Source organism: Mesoplodon bidens (genome assembly GCF_964165515.1).
Source record: "Mesoplodon bidens genome assembly, chromosome: 2".
Classification (NCBI taxonomy): Eukaryota; Metazoa; Chordata; class Mammalia; order Artiodactyla; family Ziphiidae; genus Mesoplodon; species Mesoplodon bidens.
The window spans coordinates 147,603,107-147,615,692 of NC_138177.1; the positions used below are offsets into that span (position 1 = coordinate 147,603,107).

Here is a 12,586-nt window from a genome sequence, read left to right on the forward strand (position 1 = left end):
TGCTGCTTGTCTCAGAGATGAAGAACTGTCCTCTGGGTCTGCAAGAGCTCAGCCAGGTGCGTCTGTGTGGAAGGGGAGCGCTCTCCCAGTAAGAAACCGAGAACGTACAGGTAACTGGGGGTGCGGGGACAAACTTGTGGGGGAATGAAGGGACAACAGCAAGGGAGTCATAAACCCGGGAGTCTGACCTGGGTTTGACGCCTTGTCTTATAAAAACACCAGGGAAGGTTAAAGAAGTGAGGAGCCAGTCGGGAAGTGGCTTGAGATCGAAGGTCTGGCTTCAGAAGGCTTGGAGTTCACCAGAAACCCGAGGTGAGGGCTCACAGGTGGTGATCCAGGGTCCCCAGACGTGGGACCCAAAAGAGCGCTGGCGAGTGGGGGGCGTGCACAGTGGAGGGGGAAGAAACGGGGGCCTCACAGTTCGCGGTGGGGAGGGGGATTCAGTCCGGTGGAGCGACAGCGGGAGGCTCCCCAGAGATGCGGGGGGCAGAGACAGATGCAACAGGTGTGCTCAGTCCATCAAGCAGAACTGGGAGCTCCGAGGTGCGCTCCAAGCCAAGGGGGCAGAGATGGGGGCTCCCAGGCAGCGCCCCGTCCTGGGGAAGAGGGGCCCGAGCCACTCCGCCAGGCTGGAAGGGCTCACAGGTAGCGCTCCAGCCCCGGCGCGTAGCCCGGCGGCCGCAGGTAGGCCTCCCCCGGGCCGAGCGGGCCGAGCGCGGCCGCCGGCCCTGCCAAGGCCAGCAGCGGCTCGGCGGGCAGCGGTCCGGGGCCAGGACGCGTCGGGGGCAGCCCCAGGCGGTCGGGCGGCGGCGAGTAGAGAGGCGGGGAGGCGGCTGCCGCGCAGGGCGGGAAGGCGGCGTCAGGCGCAGCGCAGCAGGGCGGCTCGGGGGCGCCCAGCCCCGCCAGCTCGGGCGGCAGGCTCACCAGGCTGTCGACGCTGAAGAGGCGCGCGGGCGGTGTGGAGCCCGGAGCGGCGGGAGGAGGCGGCGCGAGCAGCGCGGGGCCGGGCGCGTAGGGCGCGTAGGGGAAGGGCGGCGGGCCGGCGGCGGGCGCGGGCGCGGGCGGCGCGGCAGGGAGCGCGGGCATCTCGGCGCGCTTGAAGCGCTTGCGGCGCCGCAGGAAGCTGCCGTTGTCGAACATGTCGGCGGCCGCCGGGTCGAGCGTCCAGTAGTTGCCCTTGCCCGGGTTGCCCGGCTCGCGGGGCACCTTGACGAAGCAGTCGTTGAGCGTGAGGTTGTGGCGGATGCTGTTCTGCCACTTGCGCGGGCTGTCGCGGTAGAAGGCGAAGCGCTCGGTGATGAAACGGTAGATGGCGGCCAGCGTGAGGCGGCGGCCCGGGGCGTGAGCCAGCGCCATGGCGATGAGCGCGATGTACGAGTAGGGCGGCTTCCCTCGCTGCAAGGGCCGCCGACGGCGGCGGCCCGGGCCCGGCGCCGGCGCAGGTTCCGGCTCCCCGCGGCCTGCGGCCGCCTCCTCGGGCTCCGGCCCGGGCTCGGCTCCGGCAAGCGGCGACGGCGGCGGCCCCGACGGCGCGACCGAGGGCGGGGCCGGGAAGCCCGAGAAAGCGGCGGGCGGCTCCATGTCGCTGCGCCCAGGCATGAGAAAGCGGTGGGCTGCCCGAGCTCTCGGAGGGAGCTGGGGCCGCTGACCCGCCTTATATGGACACGGCCCCCTCCCCCTGTGCCCCAAACCAGGGGCGAGGGCTCGGACCTTCTCCGCTGGCCAGCGCCTCCCCTCTAATTTGCCTTCCCAATCCTCTTACGATGCTGACAATTCTCCCCCATTCCCATCCCCACCCCCCAACATTTCACCCCTCCCTTGGTCTCGTCCCTTTGGGTCAGTCAGTCCCAGACCCAGCCTCATCCCCTCCTCATCTCCATGGGGTCAGTCCCTGGCCCTGGCCCCATCCCACCAGATCCCGTCAGCCCCCTTCCCTTTCCGCTCCTCCCTCAACCTCCACCCCTTTGGCTCAATGCCAATCACAAATCCACCCATTCAGAGCACTCTCTGGGCCCCCTCCCCATTATGCTTCTCCCAGCCAACTCCTGTCCCCTCCATCCTTCTTCTCTCCTAGTCCCCTCCCTGTCCGTCCAACCCCAGCTGGGGCAGAGATGAGAGCCGCCCAGGGCCGCCTTGCTAGCCCTCAGCATCCTGCTACTGTGCTGGTCGGGGAGGTGCCAGGCCCACCCTGGGACATTAGGCAATGGAGAAAGGTAGGGTCGGGGAAGGGGAGAGCAGGAGGCAGGCTTGTCTCAGGGGAGGATGTTTCCTGGCTCCAGGGTCAGCATCTCCGATCTCTGCTATCTCCCCCACAATTTTGTCCCATCCAGGCCAGCATCCTTTGAAAAAACAAAATCGTGAAAAGTGGTCCAGCTAGCAGAATTGGGAACTGGAGGACTGACTACTTTAAATCAAGAGCCCCCTAGAAAATCTATAACTTGGAATTGCCTTCTGGCTGCCTCTTCTCCATGCATCTTCTCTTCTAGAGAAAGGGCTCCCTTTCTCACACACTCATGTCATGCACACTGGGAAGATGCACAAAACACAGCCTGCACAGCCCAGAGTTCCAAGGAGCAGTTACTGGGTCAGAGAGTGACCCCCAAGTGCTTCCACAGACTGGAGGTCTGAGAGAGCTGCTTACTGGCCCAGAAATGCCAGACTTGCATCTCACTGGGGAAGGCGGGGTGGTCTTAGTCTTTATTAAAACCTGGCTCTAGGAAATACCACCACACACCACACGGTTCAGAAGAGATGCAACCCTGAGCTTATTTCAGGAAACTGGTCCAAAGTGACAGGAAAGCCAGACCTGGCTTGGAGAGAACTAAAGGATGGAAGAGGCTTGTCTTAAAGAGACTTGTCTGTCTTAGAGGTAGGCAAGTTCAAGGGAACAGGGCTGGGAGTGGGTAAGGCAACTGAAGTGGCCCAGATTTAAGGGGCCTCTCATTCTTGGGGTGGTGCAAGTGCAGGGTCGGCGTTGGAGAGCCAGTGCCTCCTTAAATTTGGGGACCCAGGTGCCTCACCCCAGTTCTGGCCCTGATGTGGAGTGCCCCTGGGTACAGATGATCAAAACTAGCTATAGCAGCCAGAGGGCCTAGGACTTCAAATTCCAAACTTGAAGCTCCAGGACTCCGCTCTCTCCAGCTCCAATCTCAGCTGATAATATACCAGCCACCATTACAGAGCATTGTGTATGTGGTCAACACTTAAACGTGAACACCTTGAGAGGTAGGTACTGTTAATACCCCTGTTTTGCAGGTAAGGAAACTAAGGCTTTGAGAGGCTAAGAGACTTGTCTAACCTCACACAGCTAGTAGGTGGCAAGTGGGATTAAACCCAGAGTTCAGTGCCCTGGCACCAAGACTAGGAACACCGTAGCTTAAAGCCGAGACTGTAGAAATAATTTACTCGGGAGGCCTTCCAGCTCTGACGACTTCAGCTGCAAAGTTGATGCCTAGCCGCTCTGCTGACCTCCAGGTCAGCATGTCCAAGTGTGCTTTGGGCATGACGCTCAACCTCGTGCACCCCCGACCCCATCCTCCTCCCCGTCCTGCATTTCAAAGCTCAGCCAGTGGACCCCTTGCCCCTCACCACCCAGATCAGAAATATGGCCCCATCTCGGGCCCCTACCTCCCCCGTCACTCCCCACGCCCAAGCGATCTGCAAGTGCTGTCAGTTCCACCTGGATCCAAATCCGTCCTTCCGCCCGTTCTCTTGGCCTCGTTAGCCCACGTCATTCACCGAGCTCTTCTGTGCCAGGCCCTTTGCCAGTGCTCAGGGGAGACAGAGGTGAAGAGACTCGCAACCTGGTGGAGAGATGGACACACAAACAATTACAACTTGGAGAGAGGTGGGCAGAGGGGGGCTGTAGAAGCAGAGAGGAAGGAGAAGACGACACTCGGAGATCTAGAGACAACCCCTCCCCCCCCCCACCACCACACTCACAACAGTGAAGAGTCAGCCTGGCTTATACACAAACAGACCTGACCTCAGTACCCTCTCCACCTTGCATCCTACTGCCTGACACAGGCCTTAGGAGCATAAGATGGTACCGTCGCAATGAACAGCTCACCAAAGAGGAAGGCAAGACAAGCAGCGGCAGCAGCAGGGAACCTGGCTCCAAGAGCCGAGTGACCTGGGCTGCCGATTGCTCGTTTGAGCCGCGGTCTCCTCACCTGCCAAAGAGGAGCAATAACGGACCCTCTCAGCATTGTTACGAGGTTCAAACGAGATGGTGTATGAAAGTGCCTGGCCCACACGGGCAACTGGTAATAGGAGATTTCCTTTCTACTACACACCTGGCATGTCTGGTGTTAAACCAGGAAGGGAAGGAGAGAGGCAGAGCCCGAGAAGTGATCTCAGAGCCTGCATGTTTTCAACCAGGTGCAGCAGAACCCTGCAGCTAGACTCAGGCACAGAACCAGAGCCACCATCTTTCTCACCTTCCCTTAGGGCTGAAGCTCCCCTCCAGATGCCTCGCCCACAGCCTCCTGGGGTAGGGGGCGGGTTGTGGAGAATGGCTCTTCTTACCTCCCCTGGCAGACTACAGTTTTCTTATACTTTCAATTTTCCAGTCCATGTGTAGAGACTGGGACATAGTATATGTTCAATAAATGATACTGAATGAGTGGTTGGCTGTGCTACTCTCGGGAAGGGTGGGGGCAGGGAGCTGGGCCAAAGGGGTGAGAACCCAGACTTTTCCAGTTCTCTGTGTCTGCCTGGCCCCCTCCATTGGGCCTGCTTCCCGGAGCCAAGCAGGCCGGTGTCAGGGAGTGGCCCAAGGGCTAATCCTTGTTTTCAGCGTGGCTGGGCCCTCTTTTCACAGGCCCTGGGCCGGACGGGATGCGGCTGAGCATCCGGGCATAAGATGGCCAGTGAAGGCGGCCCCTTTCTCATGGGCCTGGATTCCAGGCGGCCCAGCGTCTGAGTGGAGCCCCTGGGGCGGGAGGAACACAGTGGCTGGGCTGGGCAGGCCTTTGTCTGACCACGTTGGGTGGATATTCAGGCTGGCAGGAGGGATTAATGGCCAGGGATTGGCCCTGGGGCCGGCCTTCCCACTGCCCTTTGGAGGCCAAAGGCCCAGGTCAGGGCACACAGTGTTGATGGCTCCCTAGATAGGAGTGGAAATTCCCACCCTGTCCAAAGCTGTTAGCATCAGCCCCCAAGGCTCCCTGCCCCCAGCCCCACCTCTACAGAGGCACCAAGATGGACTTCGAGGCAAGGAGCAGAGGGTGGGGGACCGAGCTTCCCAGCCACTCTGCGTGGGAGAGAGGGCTGAGGCTGAAAGTCATTTCAGGTACTTGCCCCAAGATTCACAGCCACTCTAGGAGGGCCCCCTGACTGCCTCTCCAGAGCTCTGGAGAGAAAGAACTATGTTAACCCAATGAGGGTTCAAGGGACCAGCCTGAGCTGTCACCAGACCCCATAAGGCTTCCCAGAAGGTTTTCTCAAATACCCCTAGTTTGAGACCACTCTAGAGCCATTTATTTCTAAAGCCGTCCATCATAGCAGCCACAGAACCCATAGCCCAGAGGCTGCAGAAGGGGCTCAGGAACTCTGAGACACCCTCACCTCAACCCCTGCCACCCAGGGGTCCCAAGGGCTGCTGCAGGACCTCCTCTCTCTCCCAAGACCAGAGCTGTCCAAGATGGTGCTCCTTCCTCAGAAGCCTGGGGCAGGGACTTCCCTGGTGGTCCAGTGGTTAAGAACCTGCCTTTCAATGCATGGGACGCAGGTTCGACACCCCCTCGTCGGGGAACTAAGATCCCACATGCCGTGGGGCAGCTAAGCCCGTGTGCTCTAGAGCCCACGTGCTGTAACTACTGAGCCTGCACACCACAACTAGAGAGAAGCCCGTGTGCCCCAACGAAGAGCCCTTGTGCCACAACGAAAGATCCTGCGAGCAGCAACTGAGACCTGACGCAGCTAAAGAAATAAATAAATATTAAATTTAAAAAAAGTGGGGGAAGCCTGGGGCAGACAGTTGCAGCCTGGCGAGGGGGCATATTGGGTGCCCATTTTGGTGTGGCCTTTCCTCACCAGGCTCTTCTCCTGAACTAGGGATGAAAGCAGCAGCCCCAGCCTTACCCGCAGAGCCTGACTCCTGCAGTGCTCTCTGGGCTGAGGGACCTGCGCCAGCCTCGGGAAAGGGAACAAGGGCAGGCCTGACTCTGGAGAGAGCATCAGAGGAGAACCCAGGAGGAGGATGCTCTTCCTGGTGCCTCTTCATACCTCAAGCACTTCCATTCAGCAAATCCCAAGGATCTGTGTCCAGGCTGCCCTGGGTCCTGAGTCAGTGATGAATCAGACCGTCCTCTCCCTTCACTGTGTGGTCAGTGTGTGATGCAGGCAGAAAAGGGACTGCAGGGACACAGAAAAGGGAGCCCACCCAGCCTGGCAAAGCCAGAAGGCTTCCTGGAGGGGGTAGAACTCCAGCTGCGCGGGTGGGGGCGAGCAGGCCCAAGCTGGATGAAGGCTCATTCTCTGTGTCCCATCTCATCTCATCACTGCACTTACCTTACTGACTCTCCATGTGTCTGTCTCCCACACTAGACTCTGTATACTTTGAGGGAGGGTACCATGTCTCACTCATATTTGGATCCCTAGCACTTAGTATAGTGCCTGGCACAAGTTGATGGCAGATAAATGTGAATCAGATGGCTGGAAGGATGGCTGGCTACCAGGACAAGAAAACCTCAGGTGCAAATGTCTAGAGGCAAGGGGATATAGTCCATTCTAGGAAGTGCAAGACTTTCAGTGTTTTTCTACTAAAAATTAGATGAGCTAACACGTGTAAAGTTCTTAGGACACTGCCTGGAACATATCAATACTGTGTGGAGCTATTGTAGCCGTTGTTGTTTTTCTTGTTACTATTATAGTTCACTGTGGCTAGCGTAGAGTGTCAGGGGACTGAGACAAAGAAGGTAGATGGAATCAGATTGTAGATGACTGATTTGCCAGGCTAAGAAGATTACTTCTTTGTAGAGACAACAGGAAGCCTTTGACAAATTTTCAGCAGGGGAGTGACAAGATCAGATTCCTTGTTTGGATCAGTGTGACAGCAGAGAGACTGGAGAGTGGAGAGGCTGGAGGCTAAGAGACCAGGTGGGAGACTGAGCACACGATGCCACGCGAACCGAGGCTCTGCTTCTGCGAAAGCATCAGACCCTTCACACCCATTCACTTCAGACCAGGGCAGAGAGAGGGCCTCCAGCATCCATCTCAGATGGTACCTTAAACCTCAACTTGGTCACACATCCAGGGACTGGCCATCACCCTCTTCTCCTTTCTCTCCCTCTCTGACCACCTCCACTCACCAAGACCTGTTGGTTCTCAGAAGTTTCTCTCATTTGTTGTCCCTTCTCTCGTCCGTCTGCCTCAGTCCTTGTTCAGGCCAGTGTCAGTTCTCACACTACCGACTGCGGTAGCCTCCTGGCTGGGACCCCTACCTCCCACTCCGATTCCTTCTCTCCTCAGCAGCTGGAGCAATGCCTCATCGGTTAAACACGTGCACTGGCTCCCCATCAGCTCAGAAGTCAGCTGAATCCTTAACACGGCTGGCAGGGGCCGCACGACCTGACCCACCCGAGGCCCCACCGCCTCCTTTCCCCCCCCGTCCCCCTGCACCCTGTTTCCCCCTCAGCACACACACGTTCTCTACAGAGCCACTTTCAGCAAAGTGCGAGGTCCTCTCCCACTCGGAGCCTTTGCTAATCGAAGTGAGCAAACCCGCTTTGCCAGCTTGGATACAAAGGCAGTCTCATTTACTCTTCCAGCCAGCCCCTCAATCTCCTAAGACTTTAATTAACGGGAAGGCCCATCTTTCCCCCTGAAAGATTCCACCTAACCTGCCTGGTGGACTCCTCCTTGTCCTGTGAGAACCACTCACAGAAGATAATCATTTTATCCTCCGGAAAACATTTCCCCGTTTCTCCTTCGGCAGGCAAAAGGCCCACCCACGCCTCTGGCCTGACTGAGCCTTAAGCACGTGCTCTGCGTTTGCTTTCCTCTGTGCCCAGTTCATCCCTGGACCCTGTGCCAGGCTGCAGAGCTGCACAGCTCAGTGAGCATTGTTGAGTGACCGACTGACTACCTTGCTGAATGAATGAATGAACGAACGAACGAACGAACGAACGAACAAATGACCACAAGTGTCTGGAAAGGGAAAAGATCCCTGTGCCTGATTTCCAGCTAGGAATCTGCCTCCTGCCCTTGCTGCCTCTCTGCTCAGCTCCGTGGCCCTGGGCTGAGACCCCCAGCGCAGTCCTTGCCTCTGCAAGGTCCAGACTCGGTTCAGGCTCAGACGCAGACAATGTTGGTGCAGCCCTGAGCGTGTAATTCCAGCTGCTCCTAAACCACACACCTGGCATCTGAAGCATGTTCCGTGTCATTTGGGACTGTCGGCGTTCTGCCATCCACCTCACCCGCACCCTAGGCAATCTCAGGGCTCTTGGGCCTCCCTGCTTCTCATTTCCAGGGTAGCTGAGGGAGAGCGGTGCTGTCAGCCAGGCCGGCTGAGCCAAGGAAGTCGGGCTGGAGAAGAGTGAGTGAGAGTCAACCACTCACTCGCTGTGTGATCCTGAGCAAGTTGCACGGCTCCTGTGGTCCACGTTAGACACATAAACCCAGGGCCTGGAGAACTCTGAGAGGACCCGGGCCACTGATTCCCAACCTACAGGCCCTTTAGCTAAAGCAAGGCATGTGGAAACCACGTGGCACCCTGTGCTGTCTGTAAAGAGGACGCACAATGTATCTCACACACAGGTATGAATGCTTTGCAAATGGATGTCGAAGATGCTGTGACTGAGAAATACCCACAGTGAAAAGCTTTGTGGTCATTTTAATTTGTAATCCATCGGTGGGTACTAGAAGCACAACTACTATCATATGGAGTAGCTGAGAGGTATTTTTTAGTCCCCATTCTTTTTTTTTTAAGATTATTATTTTTTAATGTTTTATTTTATTCATTTATTTGGCTGCGCCGGGTCTTAGTTGCAGCATGTGGGATCTAGTTCCCTGACCAGGGATCGAACCCCGGCCCCCTGCGAGTGTGGAGTCTTAACTATTGGACCACCAGGGAAGTCCCTTTTTAAAGATTTTTTTTGATGTGGACCATTTTTAAAGTCTCTTTTATTTTTTTTTTGACTGCACTGGTTCTTTGTTGCTGCACGTGGACTTCTCTCCAGCTGGGGCGAGCGGGGGCTGCTCTTCATTACGGTGCGCGGGCTTCTCGTAGCTCTTGTTGCGGAGCACGAGCTCTAGGCACACCAGCTTCAGTAGTTGTGGCACACAAGCTTAGTTGCTCCTCGGCATCTGGGATATTCTGGGACCAGAGCTCGAACCCGTGTCCCTTGCATTGGCAGGCGGGTTCTTAACCACTGCGCCACTAGGGAAGTCCCTTAATCCCCATTCTTAAACTACCACTTTAGTCCAATATACCTTCTTCACAGTTTTGGATATTGAGGTCCAGGAAGGGGAGAGACTTGCCTAAAGTCTCAAAGCAAGTCAGTGCAAAGCCAGAAATGGATCCTAGGACTCTGTCCCCCAACTCCTCCTTCTCTGCACTTATTCAACGGTATTTACTGGCACCTGCCTGTGGCTGACTCTATGCTGGGCACCAGGGAGCCATTGATGGAGAACCACAGTCCTATCCTGAGGGGCTGACATTATCTGTCGGGGAGAGGAGACACTGAACAAAGACTTTATCCTAACTCCTCAAAGAAGCCATGGGAGGACTGGAATCAGGAAGTGATATGATAAGATTGCTGTTGTCTAGTAATCACTGCATTTGCAATGTGGATGATAGACCAGAAGGGTTTTTATCATTTAGGATGTTTTGGGCTTTAAGTACAGAAAATCTCAACTCAAAGTGATTTAGGCTGTAGGGAAATATGTTTTCTCCCTAACAAGAAGGTCAGAGGCAGGATACAGTTAGGGCGCTGGCTCCCCTTTTCTGTGATTCTCTTGGCTCTGTGGTCCCTCATGGGTTGGCTTCATCTTCAGGCTGGCAACAGATAATTACAGCACCCAGAACTACAACACCGAGTTCCAAGTATCCAGAAGAAGAGAGGTTGTCTCTTTCTCTGCCTATTTCTTAGGAGGAAAAAGCTCCCCTCCCCCTACCCCAATGTCTCCTCAGCTCTCATTGGCCAGAGTTGGATCATTTCCCCACTCCTAAACCAATCACTGGCAAGGAGGAATGAATTACAGGTTTGACTAGGACTAATCAGAACCCACCTACTCCCAGAACTGGGAATGTGTCACTTTCACATCAACTGGGTTGCTGTGTGTTAGGGAGTGGATACTAAACTAAAACAGGTTCCCTTAAGAAGGAGGAAGGGACAAAGTCTGCTATAAAGAGAGAAGCGAGGAGGCTGGAAGCCCAGCCTGGAGTCCACTGAACAGGGCAGCTTCTATAGAGCGCTCGCCTCTCTGCCTTGGGTGTCTGCCTCCTTACCTGGCTCTCAGCTCCTTGAAGGCAAGGCCTGGGACCCAACCTCTTGTGGATCCAGGCACTGGAGTCACCAGAGAGGAAGAGGAGTGGTTAGAAAAGCCAGCGTTCCCACAGTAGCAGGCGCAGGCTAACACTGAGAAGTGCCCCCAAGCAGGGTCCAGAGAAGAACACCCAGTGAAGGATCACCTGGCTGGGTGAGCTGGGGCCATCATCTTGACCTCCCTGAGCCTCAGTTTTTCCTTTAAGGACCTGGGAGAGGATGTTCTTGCTCTCTAGCCACATTCACGTCCCACAGAATCTTCCTTCTCTATCACCTTGGATGAGCCTCAGGGTGGGGGAGGAATGGGGAGGGGTTAAGAAGAGGGAAAAGTGGGAGACTGGCAGGTAGAAAGACTAGAACTGGAGTTCTGGGGCTGGCTCCAACCAGCTGGTGAGAGTAGCGCATCTCCTCCCAGCACTGCTTTCAGTGACATGTTGGTAGTTTGGAATCAGTCACGGTGGGAGGTTTTACACCAGAAATTGACAAACGCTACAAATCAGAAGCTACTCCCCTCTACTCTGTGCCCCTTCCCCCCAATCCAGCTGTTAAACATTCACCAGCCCACCACTTGGCAAAGCACCAGTGATTAAAATAATAAAGCTCAGACAAGACTGAGACTCTACTTTGTGGCTGTCAGAGGGCTCCAGGGAGGGAGGCCCTAGAGGGCAGGGCCCTGGGGGAGGGGGAGGAGCAGGCACTGACCTGTCCTCGCTCTGGGACCCCTTAGCTCACACTCCTGGAACCCTGTGTCTGTGTCCAGCACTAGGCCAGAGACGTACAGAACATCCCTAACACAGCAGCTCTGTGAGCCAGACCTGACCGCTCCCCCTCCCCCTCCATTTTATCCTGAGTTCTAATACTTAGTTCATATTATTTGATTCAGTAATTCCCCTGCTAGGAATTCACCTTGAGGGATGTGCTCAACGATGCATGTTCATTCAGGGATGGTCATCACTGTGTTATTTATAATAGGGGAAAAATTGAACCTAATGTCCTGCAGTAGGTTTGCTCTGTTCTTTGAAACATTGGGCAAACATTGAAAGTAGAACATTTTTGAGGACTTTTTAATGACATGGGGAAATATTTTTGATATAATGTTAGATATAAAAAACAGCATACAGGGCTTCCCTGGTGGCACGGTGGTTGAGAGTCTGCCTGCCAGTGCAGCGGACAGGGGTTCGAGCCCTGGTATGGGAAGATCCCACATGCCGCGGGACAACTGGGCCCGTGGGCCACAACTACTGAGCCTGTGCGTCTGGAGCCTGTGCTCCGCAACAAGAGAAGCCACAGCAGTGAGAGGCCCGCGCACTGCAATGAAGAGTGGCTCCCGCTCGCTGCAACTAGAGAAAGCCCTCGCACAGAAACGAAGACCCAACACAGTCAAAAATAAATAAATAATTAAATAATTAAAAAAAAAAAAAAACAGCATACAAAAGTCACACAGTATGGTATCAATGTTTATGTATGTATACATACATAGAAAAAGAATGGGAAGAAAGTACACCACAATATCAACAGTTTTATCTCCAGGTGATAGATTGGGGTCATTTTTCTTTCTTTCTTTCTTTTTAGGAATTAAAACTATAAACATTATTCACCAAGCTTTGCTCTTGAGATATATGCACTTTGCCATGTTTATATGTGCTAATACCTCATTTTAAAGTTTTTAAAATTTATACATTTGATACACCAGAAACCAATAGCAGTTGCCAAGGTAGAAGAAAAATGGTGTGCTTATAAAACAGGAGTGAGAGGAAGATATTACCAGGGATTGAACCCAGGCCCTCAGCAGTGAAAGCGCAGAGTCCTAACCACTGGACCACCAGGGAAGTCCCCCATTTGCATCTCTTGAATTGAAATCATATGAGTGTATCACAAAGACGGGTTGATTACATATTTAAAAAATAGATAATAAGCATGCATGAGTTCTTTAACAAGAGAAAAAAATGTTAATTTCCAAAACCATCCGCAGTTTACAGATGAGGGTATGGAGATTCACAGAGGTGGGGCAACTGCCTAGAGTCACCCAGCCAGGAGATAGTTCCAAGCCCGGGGCTCGTCCAGTGGTAGCCATCGCTGAGTGTGTTTGGGGCTTC

At 54.8% G+C, this 12,586-nt stretch overlaps 1 protein-coding gene across 1 annotated transcript; it reads right to left on the reverse strand.

Annotated features, from left to right (window-relative positions):
- Positions 1 to 639: 639 nt before the first annotated feature.
- FOXE3 (forkhead box E3) lies at positions 640 to 1,599 on the reverse strand (the record flags this gene model as incomplete). Its single annotated transcript, XM_081225352.1, has 1 exon — positions 640 to 1,599. One exon carries the CDS (start codon positions 1,597 to 1,599, stop codon positions 640 to 642), a length of 960 nt encoding a protein of 319 aa, XP_081081478.1.
- Between the last annotated feature and the right edge of the window lie 10,987 nt (positions 1,600 to 12,586).